Source organism: Peromyscus eremicus, chromosome 10 (assembly GCF_949786415.1).
Source record: "Peromyscus eremicus chromosome 10, PerEre_H2_v1, whole genome shotgun sequence".
In the NCBI taxonomy this organism is placed as follows: domain Eukaryota; kingdom Metazoa; phylum Chordata; class Mammalia; order Rodentia; family Cricetidae; genus Peromyscus; species Peromyscus eremicus.
Genome location: NC_081426.1, coordinates 28,342,503 through 28,358,943, shown reverse-complemented (window position 1 = coordinate 28,358,943; position 16,441 = coordinate 28,342,503). Strand labels below are relative to the sequence as shown.

Genomic DNA, 16,441 nt, shown 5'->3' with positions numbered 1-16,441 from the left:
GACAGGATAGACTGCCAAAAGATCAGTAACATCTGAAGTCATCTTTGACCTTCTTCCAACCTCACTCACAGCAAATCCTGTGGTTTCTCCCTACAAAATGTGTTCTGAATCTGCATCCTTCTTCCCATCCTCACTTTATCACCTTTGTCCTCTGTCCCTTAGGTCACTCCATACCTCCTCTCCAGAGTCTCACTACTACACCTACATGTTAAAGCTATAGAAACATCATGGTGCTGCCCTGAAAACACTTGCCATGTCTTCCTATCACTTTCAAAATCACACACAGCCCTAGACCATGTCTCCAGTCCTTTGGCTGTGGCACTTCTATCCAAACACCAACTGCCCATGGTTCTCACTACAGACTTTTTCGATAGACCCTAGACTGACAGCAGATTTTTGCCTGATAGTTTATAATTGTCACCTTAAATATAATTTTAAGAATATCCTCTAAGCTGGATGTGGTGGCAAATGCCTTTAATTCCAGCACTTGGGAGGCAGAGTCAGGTTGATCACTTTGAGTTCGAGGCCCACCTGGTCTACAAAGCAAGTTCCAGGACAGCCAAGACTACACAGAAAAACCCTGTCTCGAAATCCACCCCTCCCCCCAAAAAAAAGAATATCCTCTGGCTACAGTAAGCCTGTAGGTACTTTCAGTGCCTGTGTTATTAATTTACTTTCTACACACTGTGAAGGCAATATGAAGGCCTAGACTTGACTTTGCAGACTCCATCTTAGGGAAGGGCCACTATCTTAGACCACCTGGTGATCAGAGGCTGTACTCAGTTTCAGGAAGAACCTCAGGAATGTGCCATAACAACTCAAACAGATACCCTAGAAGCAGCCAAGTAAGAAACAGGGCAGTGCTGGGTGGTGGTGGGTGACGCCTTTAATCCCAGCACTCAGGAGGTAGAGCCAGGTGGATCTCTGTGAGTTTGAGGCCAGCCTGGTCTACAGAGCAAGATCCGAGACAGGCACCAAAACTACACAGAGAAACCCTGTCTCGAAACACACACACACACACACACACACACACACACAAATTGAGTAAAGGGAGTGGTGACCTAAGGACAAGATCCCACCCAGCTAAATTTCCAATTTGTGAAAAGGAATTAAAGAAAAGCTTAGAGCTGAGTGTGGTGGTGCATGCCTTTAATCCCAGCACTCAGAAGGCAGAGGCTGGTGGATCTCTGGGTTTGAGGCCAACCTGTTCTACAGAGCAAGTTCAAAGACAGCCAAACTTAGGCAGTGAAGAAAACTATGGAAAACAGAAAGCTGGTAAAAAAATTTTTTTAATGTACAATTGTTTATTGGGTCATTGAAGACAGAGATGTCACACTGTGCCCCACAGATGTGTGCAACCACTGTGAGTCAATGAAAAGAATATATATGTGTGTGATTTTTTTTTTTTGGCTAAGATGCTTTAAATTTGGAGAATTTCATTCTGTAACATAATGAAGAGATATATTTACATATATATATAGTCATAGTCACATGTGAATATAAATTATATAGAGAGATACTTTCTCTCATTTTGTATGTACCTTACTTCTTTTCTTCTGTCTTGTGCTCTCCTATGGTCCTCCAGTCATCTAACTAGAACAATATCTCACATCAAAGACTCTTTCATTAACATCCCAAGAACTCAGGATTATTAGGATGTCTTGTTTGCTGCTAATAAAGCAGTGTGACCATATATAAGTTACTTACTTCTTCAGCTTCAGTTCTTCTATTTGTAAAATGATGATGTGGTACTGGGAGGAAAGAATGTGCTAAATATAGCAGCTGGTAAAGATATAATTGAAGATCTCTGGGTTTGAGGCCAACCTGGTATACAGAGCGAGTTCTAGGACAGCTAAGCTTAGGCAGTAAAGTTAACAATCAAAAACATAAAGCTAGTAAAGATGTCATTGAATGAGGGGGCCATGTTCCAACCCCAGCAAGCAGCAGAACTTGGCAGCTTTGGCCACATGGTTCTGGCTTTATATTTAAGGATAGAAGAAAAGGGTTATGGAATTTGCCTCTTCAGGCAAGACACCATGCAGGCATGGTGGTGGCAACGGACATTCATTTACAACCCAGGCGCTGCATCCACATGGAAAGAGTTCATTATAATATAGAGGTAAAGAGACAGAAAGACAGAAAGGAGAGAGAAGAAGAGAAGAGAAGAGAGGAAAAGTGGAGATGTGCGCACCTCATGGTGGGAAGAAAAAGAACAGAAGAGAGGAAGGGGAGGGGTTTTTCCTTAAAACGAGGCTTTTATGTCAGGACCCAGGGTGGCCCCAAGGCGTGGGATTTCAAGGGACAGGTCAGAATGTTAACAGATGCTTTTAGGAGGTGTGGCTTTGTTGGTATGGTATGTTTTTAGGTATGTTCTACCTACTAAGACAGAAAGCTTATGACAATACCATGTAACTGCTGTGTGGCAAGAAATAAATATTTCAGTCTCCTAGTTGGCCCTGCTTCTTTTCAGACCCTGAGCTCTGTCTACCACTACAGCCTACTTTTTCCTCTTTTTGAACTTCATATCAACAGATTAGGATCAATATTGTGTGTTCAATACTGTAGCTTTAGGATTCAAAGTTTGTGCTACCTCCCTGAAGTTTCACTCAGATTTCTGAGTCAAATGTTGGGAGCTGCTATAGCATGGATTTTATGTTGGGAGGCACCTGACTTACCCCTTTATGTGAGATTTAGATTTTGCTAATTTAAGATCTGAAGAAGACTCTTATTTCTCAGCTCATGTGAAATAATTTAGCTCCTGAGTAGATACAAGAATGACTTTGTAAAGGGTTGGGATTAAGACACTTGATAATCTGAGTTTGCTATGAGTCTTCATTTTGGAAAATATGTTAGGTTGCATTATTTATTACTAGGACACTCTCCAGTTGAAAGTAAACATTTGAATTGTTGAAATGAAGAGATTATATTGGTAATACATATTTTCATTTTTTAGTTAAATTCTCTACAAGACCTTCACCCATTACCCAAGATAATTTTGGAATATAGACAGGTAAGTTGACTGTGTGTGTGTGTGTATGTGTGTGTGTGTGTGTGTGTGTGTGTGTGTGTGTGTGTGTAAATGGTTTGTAATGAAGGAAAACTATCCAACCCTGTCTCTATTCACAACCCCATGTTTGCTGATGCGTGTGAACAATATTCTAAAGAAATAAAATTTCCTCAACCAATTTCATGTCATGTCAGCCCTGCTTCTTCATATCCTGATGTCATCTTACTCAAGTCTGAGTCTGCTTTGCCCAACACTGGGAGCCCAAGGAGTTATATGTGGAAGGAGACTGATGGCCTGTCCCCCTGTCCCTTCAAATGAGAATAAGACTTGTACCAATTCTCACAAAAGTCCTGTCATTCTCCTGGTTTCCAGGCTCTAAGACAGTGATGTTTACTGGGTGTTTACTGGTATGCCCCCTTTCCTCTTTTATCTATTCATGTTTTCTCTGTTCACATACCTGCCCTTTACTTCATGATTTCTGTTACCCATTAACCACATTTACAAACCAAACATCAGTGCTGTTATTTACTGAGACCCTGTCCTGCAGAAATACACTAATACCAAACCAGCCATCCTCCTGGAGTAATATAAGGGTTGGGAAAGAACTAGAAAGAGCCCCATTGCTGGGAACACTGAAATTAATATTTGAGAATTTGCCCAATATTGCAGCTTCTCTGTAGCCTAGAAATATTGCAGAATAACAACTGGCATCTTTCTTTGTGGACTTGTGTTATTCAATCCTGGCACTACTTAAGGTTGTCCAAGGTCAATTCTGCACCACATGCCCAGCCCTGTGTCAACTACTGCTCTGCAGTTGGTCTCTTTGAGTACTTAAACAAATTTAAGAACATAACTATTCTTGTCTTTATGATGTAGGTTCACAAGATCAAGTCAACTTTTGTAGATGGATTACTAGCTTATATGAAAAAGGTAACAAAGCTTAACAAAAGGAAATTGGGATTAGAACTAAGGTTTATTTTGAGTTCAGATACATGTGCCACTTTTACAATCCCATTATGGTCATATTATTCAATATCCGCACAATGCAGGTTAGTTGTATGCCTTCAGATCCTCCATATTTGAGGCAGTTCAGCAGCTAGCCTGCTTCCACATCTACAGTAATGTATTTTTCTGGAGCCATTTGAGACTCTCAGAATTCTCTAGAAGAACACACATGTGAATATACACACACACACACACACACACACACACACACACACACACACACAGGGGATGTATTAGAATGGATTACAGACTGTGATCCAGCTAGTCCAACAATGACTGTCTATCAACAGAAAGTCCAAGTAGTTGTTCAGTCCACAAGGCTGGGTATCTCAGTTAGTCTTCAGTATATGCTGGAATTCCAAAGAAGTAGGCTCTGATGCCAGTGAAGGAATGGATTTGCAGTGAGAGCAAACAGGCAAAAAGAGAGCAAGCTTTCTTCTATGTTCTTTAAATAGGCTGCCAGCAGAAAATGTGGCCCAGATTAAAGGTGTATCTTCTTCCCACCACAAAAGATCAAGATTAAAAGGGGATCTTCCCACTTCAAATTATTTAATTAAGAAAAAATCCCTCATAGGCATACCCAGCCACTTGAGTTTTAGTTAATTTAAGATATAGTTAAGTCAACAACCAATAATATCCATCACAGGTAGACATTACTATTTCAATTTGCACATGAGAAAAGTACAGTCAGGGGTCTCTGTGATTTACAAGACTTAACAACAAGCCACAGAATTATGGCATAATCCCACTTTGAGTTTATGCTGTCCCTACAGCCCCCTTAACCCACACATAGACTTAATAACTGACATGGATCTACTTGTCCTAGTGTTGCTTCTATTTGGGTTAGAGGGGGACAACTGGCTCTGATCGCAAGACTGCTTCATAACAGGAGGAGCAAGGAGGGTTGTAGTGAAGGGTCTGTGTGTTCTTCCTCACACCATATTGCCTGGGTTTGAACTGATTCTTCTTAAATGATCAAGGGCTCCATCTCTTCTACGTGGAATCAGACCGGAACTGTGACGGGGAGACTTTCAGCCAAGCATCCTGTAAGTTACTTGCCCATTTCTGTGCCTCACTGTATGTTTGGTTCTGCACTGTTCCCAGAAGGGGACTTCATGATGCTAATTGTGCTTTGCTCCATGTGTTTATTTCTCTGGTTTTGAGGCATCAACTCTGCTCTAAGAACAAGGAACTCAGGCACTTCAGTGCTGTGCCTCTCTCCATTGCCCTTTTCAGAGTTTTCCTGGGAAGCTGGCTTCCAAAAGTGTTATCTGATGAAAACCATCTCCATTTTGTAATTTCTAAAGACTGTTGTTAATGGAAAGTTATAAATGCCCTTGCATTTGTGATGCAGTTTTAATATACTTTCTTGGTCTGTTTAAAAGATAAGGTCTTGCTTTGTAGCCTAGGTGCAGCCTCCTGAGTGCTAAGGTCACGAGTGTGCACCTCTCCCAGATAGCTTTCTAAACGGCTTTACATTTCTGATACAAAGGAGACCCGTTGAACGAGGTAATGTGCTTGCAGCACAAGCATGAGGTCCTGAGTTCAATCACTAACACCCATGTAAAAATGCCGGGTGGAGTAGTGTGTGCTTGTAATTCCAGGGTTGCAGAGGTAGGAACAGAAAGGTCCTTGGGGCTTGATGGTTAGCCAGCTTAGCCCATTTGGTGAGTTTTGGGCCAATAAGAGGCCCCATTTCAAAAAAACAAAGTAGATGGCTCCTGAGGAACGCCACCCAAGGTTGTTTTCTGGTGTTCACATGCACACACCCATACCTACATGTGTATACACACACAGATTTGTTACTAATTTCTCATGGAAAAGTTCTTCAAGCATAGAAAAGAAATACAGTTAACAAATATCACTTTTATTCAAGTCGGAAAGTCACCTTTCTTTTTTTTCTTTCTACTAAACATGTGTTCATAAAATACTACTCTTTTCTACAATTTTATTTTTAACATCTCTTACTATTATATATTAATCTGAGTCCACTTATATTTAAATACTTGAATTACATATGTGACTAATACAAATATAAACTAAATAATATTTATAATTAGAAATGTTTGACATAAAATAATGTGGAAGTTTAAAGAATAAGAAAATGTAAGTCGCCGGGTGGTGGTGGCGCATGCCTTTAATCCCAGCACTCGGGAGGCAGAGGCCGGCGGATCTCTGTGAGTTCGAGGCCAGCCTGGGCTACCAAATGAGTTCCAGGAAAGGCGCAAAGCTACACAGAGAAACCCTGTCTCGAAAAACCAAAAAAATTTAAAAAATTTAAAAAAAAAAAGAAAATGTAAGTCGTCTTTTTCTATCTGTTCTTCCCATTAGTCCCTGATTAGTAGCTAGAGCTTTACCAGGTGTATTAGTCAGGATTCTCTAGAGCAGCAGTTCTCAACCTTCCTAATGCTGCGACCCCCAACCATAAAATTATTTTTGTTGCTACTTCATAACTGTGATTTTGCTACTGTTATGAATTTTAATATAAATACCTGTTTTCTGATAGTTTTAGGCCACCCCTGTGAATGGGTCATTCAGCCTGCAACTCACAGGTTGAGAACCACTGCTCTACAGGAACAGAACTGATAGAATGACTCTATATATAGATATAGAAAGATTCATTAGAGTGACCTACAGGCTCTAGTCCAGCTATCTACCAACAGAAAGCCCAAGAATCCAGTAGTTGTTCAGTACAGGAAGCTGAATGTCTCTACTGACCTTCACAATATGAAGAAGTAGGCATTAATGCCAGTGGAGGAATGGACTTACCAGCAAGAGTAAGAGCAAGCAGGCAAAGAGTAAGCTTCCTTCTTCCATGTCCTTTATATACACTGCCACCAGAAGGTGTGGCCCAGATTAAAGGTATATCTTCCCACCTCAAAAGATTCAGATTAAAAGTGGATATTCCTACTTCCAGTGACTTAATTAAGGAAAATAAATCCCTCGCAGGTGTACCCAGCCACTTGGGTTTTAGTTAATTGCAGATGTAGTCAAGTTGACAACCAAGACTAGCCATCATACTAGGCATCTATCTATCTATCTGTCTGTCTGTCTGTCTGTCTGTGTCTGTCTATCTATCTATCTATCTATCTATCTATCTATCTATCTATCTATCTATCTATCTATCCATCCATTCATCCATCTATCCATCTATCTATCTATCTATCTATCTATCTATCTATCTATCTATCTATCTATCTATCTCTATATCTATATATCTATCTATCTGTCTATATATCTATATCTATCTATCTATCTATCTCTATCTATCTATCTATCTATCTATCTATCTATCTATATATATATATATATATATATTATATCCAGTGACATAGGCAGAAGAGGCACCTGCTGACCTAACTCAGGTGACTGTGCAAGGAGGAGAAAGAGGCCAGCTTGGTGTGGGTGTTCCCTTGGGCACAGGGAGCCTGCTCTGGTACTATAAACTCTTGGGTCGGTTGTCTTTCAGGCCTCTCACACTTGCTCTAGGAGGTGATCATGAGGACATCTACCTTTCAGAGCCCTTCTGTAGTATAGATCCACCTGGGTACACTACTACAGGCTCAGGCCCTCTTTGAATGTCTCTGGCAGATTTCTTTCTCTGTTTCTTGCTTTTTTCTATCAGCAACTGCTTGTTACGGTCCTGTAGCAGGCTTTCTTTTGGGCCACCAACCAGCTCCCAAATAAAGACACTGAGACTTACTATTAGTTAGGAATGCTTGGCCTTATCTTATGCTTTTCCCACTAGCTCTTATAACTTAAATTAACCTATTTCTCTTTACATCTACACTTTGCCTTGGGGCTTTTTACCTTTCATTCTGTATGCCCTACTCTGTATCTGGCCCTGGGTGTCTCCCTCTCTTTCTCTCTCTTCCTTCTCCTCCTTCTCTCCCTCCTCCTCCTCTTCCTTCTTCCTCTCTCTCTTTCACTCTCTCTCTGACCTAGATTCCTCCTCCTATTTATTCTTTCTGCCTACCAGCCCTGTCTATCCCTCTAGTGCCTAGCTATTGGCTGTTCAGCTTTTTACTAGACCAATCAGGTGCCTTAGGCAGGCAAAGCAACACATCTTTATATTGTTAAACAAATGCAACATAAACAAATGTAACACACCTTTTACATAGTTAAAGTAATATTCCACAATACAGTCCCATCTCACTTGGGTTGTGCAGGTACCTATGAGAGTGAATCATAAACAAGTGGCTCTCTCTGAGCGTCATGAGCTCAGGCCCCACTGCAAAGAGCATTCTGAGCATGTGTCCTTTCAAAGAATATTCAATTTTTTCTTTGACAGCTTTGTCATATTGTCTTCGAACTTTGTTTAGCCCTCATCTCTGCCCTGAGCCATGTACAGTGGTACTCCCCACTCACCCCAGGTTGGAGTTCCTGATTAGTTATGTCTTCAGATCTTCTCAGACAGATTTTTCTCTGACCAAGATTAATTGAATGTTTGTCCCTGTTGTCCCATAATATTAGTATTTTCATGTTTTTACACATAAAACTTGAGTCCAGCTGTATATTATTTAGCCAGATATTATTACCATAAGATGTCTGGAGTTTGAATTACAGTTTTCCTTCAACTGAACAAAATTCAGTTGATTAACCATGAGCTTTGCACATGCTAGATGTGAGCTCTACCACTGGGCTTCATTCTGATTTCTGAAAAATATCTTTAGACTTACTTATTTTATTATTTTATGTGTATTATGTACCATGTGTGTGCCTGATACCTGCAGAGGGCGTTTGGATATCCTAGAACTAGAGTTACAGACCATTGTGTGCTGCCATGTGGGTGCTGGGTATCGAACTTGAAACTTCTGAAAGAGCACCAAGTGCTCTTTAAAAAAATTTTTTTTGTTTATTTCAAGACAGGGTCTCACTATGTAGCTCTGGCTATCCTGGAATTCACCATGTAGACTAGGCTGGCCTCAAACAGAGATCCATCTACTCTATACCTGGCTTTATGATATTTTTTATTTTTTGAAATATAATATGATTATATCATTTTCCCTGCTTCCCTTTCCTCCTTCCCACATGTCCCTCCATGTAGCTGCTCTTGCTCCACTCATATTCATTGCCTCTTTTTCTTTGTTACATATTTTCTCTAAATCTGTAACTATAACCTGCTCATTCTGTATAATGTTACTTGGTATTGAATAACCATTTCCGGAGCTCTTCCTTGGGGAAGACTGTTTCTCCTGCTCTCAGCATTCCTTAGTTGCCTATAGTTCTTGGTCTAGTAGAGGGTCCCGTGTGATTTCTTCCTTCCATGTTAGCATGTCTACTGGTGTTGTCATTGTTTAGAACCTGTTTAGGCAGCTGTGTTGATAAGTCTTCATGGGTGAACTTCTCTGACTTTCCTAGGAGACACAATCTCACAACAAACTTCCTGTTCCTCTGACTCTTCTGCCCCCTCTTCTGAAATGATCTCTGAGTCTTAGATGTAGGAATTGTGTTGTATATGTAACTTTTGGATCTAGGCACCACACGATCTCTTATTCTCTGTGTTTTGACCAGTTCATGGTTTTATGTAATGGTCTCTGTAGTTAGAGATTTTGGTGGTTTAGTAAAGTGGCAGTGATAGGTTCTCCTCCAGGATCCAGCTCAGGTCCTCTGAGGTATATGTTCAAAGTACATGGTGTCTTCAGCAATATCAACTTACCTTCCACCTCTGGGAGTCAACTAAGGGCAACAGCATTAGCCTATGGCTTCTCATGGTTGGTCTGGAGCTTTAGTTTGATAGTGTATGGCTCTTAAGGAAAGTGTTGTCAGCCCAAATGGGAAAATTTAATTTGAAAAAAAAAAAAATATATATATATATATATATATGGGCATACCCAGACTTAGATGTATTATTTGTAATTTTAGGTACATAGATAATAGATAACTTTTTAAAACATCCTTACCGTTATTTTACCCTCCTTCTTCCTTTTGTATTTAATTCTTTCCTTAATCATAGCTCCCCGTTTTTCACATTTCCCCCTTCAAATCACTTGTACTCTATTATTCCCCTGTTCTGCTGCTCCCCCTGCCATGGCCCCCTTTTCCTTTCCTGGCTTCTGCAGTTACTCCAGTTTATATACTCACATCTGAAGTCTGGGAGCTAAATCCACAGATGAGAGAGAACATGTGACATTTGTCATTTTGAGTCTCAGTTGCCTCGCGCAATATGATCTTTTCTAGTTCCATCCATTTATCTGCAAAGTTCATTATTTCAATTTTCTTTACAGCTGAATAATATTTCCTTGTGTATATGTATCAGTCACATTTTTATTATCTATTCATCAGGTGAAGGGCATTTAGGTTGTATCTATTTCCTAGTTATTATGAATAGAGCAGCATCGAACATGGCTGAGCAAGCATCTGTGGAGTGGGATGTCGAGTCCTTTGGACATATGCCAAGAAATAGTATAGCTGAGTCATATGGCAGATTAATTTTAGCTTTTTGAGAGTTCTCCACATTGATTTCTAGAAGTTGGACCAGTTTGCAATCCCACCAACAGTGAATGAAGGTTCTCTTCCCCTCTATGTCCACTTCAGCATCTGTTCTCCGTTGTTTTGTTGCTCTTTGCCATTCTGACTTTGAGAAAGTCAACAACTACTCTTAACCGCTGAGCTAACTCTCCAGTCACTGATTAATATTTTTAAAGATCATTTGTAACTGCAATATTTGCAGAAAACTGTCTTTTTTTCACATGCACCCCTCCCAAGAGAAAGTCCCTGCCACCAGCTGGTCACTTCCACCTGTTTCTGTGTTACTCTGCTTCTAGTGACGGAAAGTGTAACGTGCTTTCTTTTGTTGGTTTCCCTGCACCTTTTTCTATATTTTGACATTTCAGTGAAACAATAATAGGTTTCACTGAAATGAAATAATTACAAAATAATTAATAATAAAAATTAATAATTATAAAAACATTGGTTTAATTGATTATGCTAAAGTTTCATCAGGGTATGTAAAGTAATCACATTGGCACATTTTTTTTTTACCATAGCTGCTTAAGTCTCTGTTAGAAAATACTGCCAGGCCAGGAGTTGGTGGCGCATACCTTTAATCCCAGCACTCCAGAGGCAGAAGCAGGTGAATCTGAGTTTGAGGCCAGCCTGGTCTACAGAGTGAGTTCCAGGACAGCCAGGGCTACACAACACAGTGAGACCATATCTTGAAACATCCCATCCCCAAAAAAGAAAGACAGAAAATATCCCCAGGCATGGTAGCACACACCTTTAATCCCAGCACTAAGGAGGTAGAGACAGGCAAATATTTATGAATTTGAGGCCAGCCAGGTCTACATAGTGAGGGCATGTCTCTAAAGAGAGAGGGGGGAGGGGAGGAGGAAGGGAGAGAAGAAAAGAGAAAAGACCAACGTTTGTATCCTCCTGGTGCTATATCTTTGGGTTGTTTTTTCTCTCCATATGACTTGAGACTTTCCTACTTCTGTGCTAGGGCATTTGGGGCTGTTTACTAGACATTTTGAATATTACGTTTTGAAAGTTTGAGTCTTATTTTTAAAATCCACTAAAATGTTGATACTTTTGTTTTAGTGGGCAGTTAGTTGGCCTGGTCAGGCTCAGGCTACCACTTCTAATGGCTGTGAAGCCACTGTATATTGTTTCGGGGCCTTCAAACCAGCAACCTAGCAATCCCTTTTCTTGGTCTTCTAACCAGAAACCTGAGGCTTTAATAATCTGAAGCTACTGCACTCTCTCTGCCACTAACCATGTGTTGAGTACAAAACGTGGGTACTGAGGGAGACAAATGATCAACTTGGTGTCTGATAGAGTTTCAGATTCTGGTCTGCTTTTCCAGTCTATATCTGGCTCTAATTTATCAGCATCTTCAGAATGCTGCCCTGTGCATTCTGTCTGGTTTTCATAGCTGTATTCAGTGGAATGTACTCATTAGATCTTACCAGGAGCAAAAATGCCACCTTTACTTTTTTTCATTTTTAACAGCTTTATTGAGACAAAATTGATATCCCAGAAACTTCTATGTTACTAACAATTTGATGAATTGTGATGTGATGTGTACATTCAACTGTGAAACTACCCCCACAACCAAATTAGTGGACATATCTATCACCTGAACCATCCTTGAGACCCTTTATAATGTCTTCCCTCAACTTGTATGCATGTCCCAGTTTTGTCATTATAGATCACTTACGTTTCCAGGAAGTTTATTTTGATGGAGTAACATAGTGTTTACTTTTCTGTCTGACTTCTTTGGCAGAGTTATTATTTTGAGATTCATGCATGTTGGTCTGTGTTTCAATACTTTCTTTCTTTCTCTTCCTTCCTTCCTTTTTTTTTTTTTTTTGATTTTTCGAGACAGGGTTTCTCTGTGTAGCTTTGCGCCTTTCCTGGAACTCACTTGGTAGCCCAGGCTGGCCTCGAACTCACAGAGATCCACCGGCCTCTGCCTCCCGAGTGCTGGGATTAAAGGCGTGCGCCGCCGCCACCGCCACCACCACCACCACCACCACCACCACCACCCGGCCCTTCCTTCCTTTTTTTGATCTTTTGAGACAGGGTTTCTCTGTGTAACAGCTCTGGCTGTCCTGGAACTTGCTCTGTAGACCAGGCTAGCCTCAAACTCACAGAGATCCACCTGCCTCTGCCTCCCAAGTACTAGGATTAAAGTCCTGCACCACCACCCCTGGCTAATACTTCCTTTTTTTTTTTTATTGCTGAGCAGTATTCCATTCAATCTGTGTACCATAGTTTGTTTATGAATTCCTTTATTGACCCATGTAGGATTGTTTCCTGTTTGGGATATAAGTATGTATATTCATGCATGTTCTTTATGTATATATGTATAATACTTATATAATAATACAATAATAGCTGGGTCAAACCCTAGGTATATATGTCCTGCTTTGCTCTTTTTTTTCTTTTCTTTCTTTTTGAGAGACGGTATCACCTTGTCTTAGCTGGTCTATGTAGATCAGGCTGGATTCTAGCTCACAGAGATTTCTCTTGCCTCTGTCTCCTGAGTTCTGGGATTAAAGCATGTGGCTACTTGGGTGTGCTTCAGCAGGTGTTTACTGCCATAGCTCCTCAATGGGGGATGGGAGGTTCATGTGCCCCTGCCCCATTCATGCCAGAATGTTGATGGGTTCAGAGCTTGTGTAGGTCTTGTACAAGTAACAATAGCTGCCGAGTTCATGAGTGCAGTAGCTATGTCATATTCAGAAGACAGTGTTTCATAGTACTCCTCCTTGTCCTCCCATCTTTTACATTCTTTCCTCACTTTCTTCTGTGATGATCCCTTACCCTAAAAGAGGGGTTGTATAGATGTTACAGTTAGGGTGAGCACTCAGCAGTCACTTATTCTCAGCACTTTGACCAGTTATGAGTCTCTGCAGTAACTGCTGCTCACTGTAAAAAAGAAGCTTCTCTGATGAAGGTTGTCAACAGCACTAATCTTTGGGTGTAAACTAAGAAATATTTAGAAGACAATCTGACAATATGTCCATTTAGCGAAACAGTAGTAGGTTCCTCTGTGACCTATCACCTACCTAAAGCCCAGGGGCCTTTGATCAGATTTATAGGACTAAACATGCCTTTCTAAGTCTCAACAGAACCTCCTGGTAGATTCAAAATGACTGTAAGTCAGGAGCAAAAATTCTGAGGAGTAGTACATTATCTCTAAAGGGCTAATTATTGCTCCTTCCTTTTTAGTATGGCTTAAGATGAATACACCTTCCTGGGGGTGGTTCGTTGGCCAAGTGGTTGACCCCAACTAGATTGATTTACAGGAGGAGTCAATGCATGTTTCCATATAGAAATGGATTCCATTCTTTCCTGTGCTATTCCCTTCTAGAGAGATGATAACTCTAAAATTATTTAGGCGATGGAGTATTGATATAACCCATTTCTACCGTGAAAGTCTTAAGGTCTAGTTCCAAAGCTGTTCACCAGAGGGATTGTTGTCTGGCCAGAGAGAAACTCCTTTTTTGAGAAAGAAAATTATTTTTATGTGCATGGTTTTGCCTGCCTGTATGTCTGTGTACCACATGCATGCAGTTGCCTGTGGAAGCCAGAAGAGGGTGTCAGATCCACTGAGACTAGAGTTACAGACAATTTTAAGCTACTATGTGGGTCTGGAGATCAAACCCCTGTCCTCAGGAAGAAGAGTTGATACTACTGTTAACTGTGAGCCAGCTCTCTAACCACTAAAACTGCTTTAAACATATAGTTAATATATAATACATGTATTTCTAAATTAGTTTACAAAGTAGCAGGTTCTCATAAGGCTTTACATGTCTTTAGCTGCCCCCCTCCCCTATTTCTCCATCTTCATCTCCACTTAAACTCATTATTTCCCTCGTCTACTTTCATATCACTTATGTTCTGCTATCCATGTCCAACCTTAAGGCCTCTTCCCCTGTCATGGACCTTTTCTAGCTTTCTGACCTCTACAGACACTCCACATTAAACACACAAATCTAAAAACTTGAAGCTAGAATCTATATGTGAGGCAGATCATATGAAATTTGTCTAGGCCTGGGTTACCTCATTTCATATATGTCCAATTCCATCCATTTCCTGTGAACTTAATAATTTCATTTTTTCACAGCTGAGTATTCTCACTTTTTAAAGATCCACCTTCTTTCTTGTCTTTTATATTTGGCCACTTGACTTTGTCTCATAGCTCATTGAGACCCATCTTTTGCCTTTTCCTTGAATTTATTTTCTGTTTCAGTTTGAATAGTATGTTTGCTTTATATCACCGTAACAAAATGCCTGGTATAAACAACTTAAAAAGAGAAAAGATTTATTTTGACTCATAATTTCAGAGGATGATAGATGTCCTGGCAGTTTGATGTCAACTTGACACATAGAGTCATCTAGGAAGAGGAACTCTCAACTGAGAGAATGCGTCCATAAAACTGGGCTATAAGCAAAGCTGTAGTGTATTTTCTTAATTAATGATAGATGTGGAAGGGCCCAGTTCACTGTGGGTGGTGCCATCATTGGGCAGATAGTTCTGAGGTGTATAAGAAAGCTGTCTATTGGTTGGGGATTAGCCCTGGGTTCGGTCCTCAGCTCTGAAAAAAAAAAAAGAAAGAAAGAAAGAAAGCTGTCTGAGCAAGCCAGTAAGCAGCACTCCCCTATGGCCTCTGCTCCAGTTTCTTGCCTTGAGTTTCTGCCCTGACTTCCTTGACAATGGACTGTGATGTGGAAGTATAAACAGAATTAATCCTTTCTTCCCCAAGTTGCTTTTGGTCATGGAGTTTTATCACAGCAATAGAAACCCTAGCAAAGACAATTGACATGAATGAGTAATAGATCTTTTTAGAGTTTTTTTTCCCCAGGATGAGATATTTTTAATAGTTCATCTCTTTCTGATTTTGCTTTCATGGGTTGTCTGGACAATCCAAAGAAATGTTCCAACTAAAACTAATTATTTTTTACCCTTGAGGAAAGACTTTTTAAAATATTCTTCTAAAGGTCTATGAATTCCAAGCTTTTCATAAATAGCTGCTATAAACATGTACAATTCCTGATTCTGTGTGGCAACTGAACCTTGTTCTCTAGTCCTTTGGATGGCTGTCTGCAGGTGATGGTACTTTCTTCACATGTGTGCAAGGATCAGTTCTCTGTTGAATACTTAGCTGCGTGGTGGGCTCAAAAAGTGATGATTTTTAATTATCTGACTTTTTTCGTTGTGGGAACCAATTTTCTTTCAATTGTATATGTCCTAAGTGGGAGTAAAAACTCCCAGCTAGTACATTTTAATCTGTCTACAATTCTGTCTTACATTCTTCTTCATTGAAATGGTTTGTCAGTCCTTCTTCACTCTGTCAGAATCAGTCTTCTGTCATTCGGTTTTCCCTGGTCATGGTGCGTATGGCACTGGGTGTTCTGAAGCCTGAGTACTTGTTTTTCTCTTGCTAGTCATAAATTCCATGTGAATAGAAGCCTTTTCAGCCTACTTCTCCGTTTATGGAATGTATTACCTGCTCTTGTTGCTCTGGCTTGGGGTCATCACTAGGATTTCAGTGTGATAAAAACAAGGCCATGTCTCTTTCCTACTTGAAGCAGGAGCCATGAAGTCTTTAGTTTTCATCTAAATTCTTCTTTTCCCCCAACTCAGGCCTCAGGGCTCAGACCTTTTGGTCCCTTTTTGTAAGTCCTGTTCAGAACCACTATTTTCTCCACAAAGGCCTTCTCATGGGAGGAGCTGAGGACCTTTGCTCTCACTGTGCTTGCCAGGAGCCACATTATTCCATCCAATACCTCTTATCACACACGGCTTAGATGTCCCGTCTAGTGTTTCTACATCATCAGGCCAGTTTTTGTCAATGTCCTTATTTCACTGCCGTGTTACTCGTGATGCTGGCTCAGAATTTACCAATGGTACAAAATTCGAATTTTCTGACCTTTCACATTGTGTTTGTCTTTAGTGTCTTGTGTTCTTGGTTTTCTTCT

At 40.4% G+C, this 16,441-nt stretch overlaps 1 protein-coding gene across 4 annotated transcripts in view; it reads left to right on the top strand.

Moving 5' to 3' along the window:
• The window catches only part of Poln (DNA polymerase nu), a 148,946-nt gene that overhangs the window by 58,873 nt on the left and 73,632 nt on the right, over positions 1–16,441 (top strand). For all 4 annotated transcript variants that reach the window (XM_059275704.1, XM_059275703.1, XM_059275705.1 and 1 more), the window contains 3 exons: positions 2,954–3,010; positions 3,884–3,937; positions 4,993–5,058. In XM_059275704.1, coding sequence (XP_059131687.1) covers positions 2,954–3,010; positions 3,884–3,937; positions 4,993–5,058 — 177 coding nt within the window. The remainder of the gene's footprint in view (positions 1–2,953; positions 3,011–3,883; positions 3,938–4,992; positions 5,059–16,441) is intronic.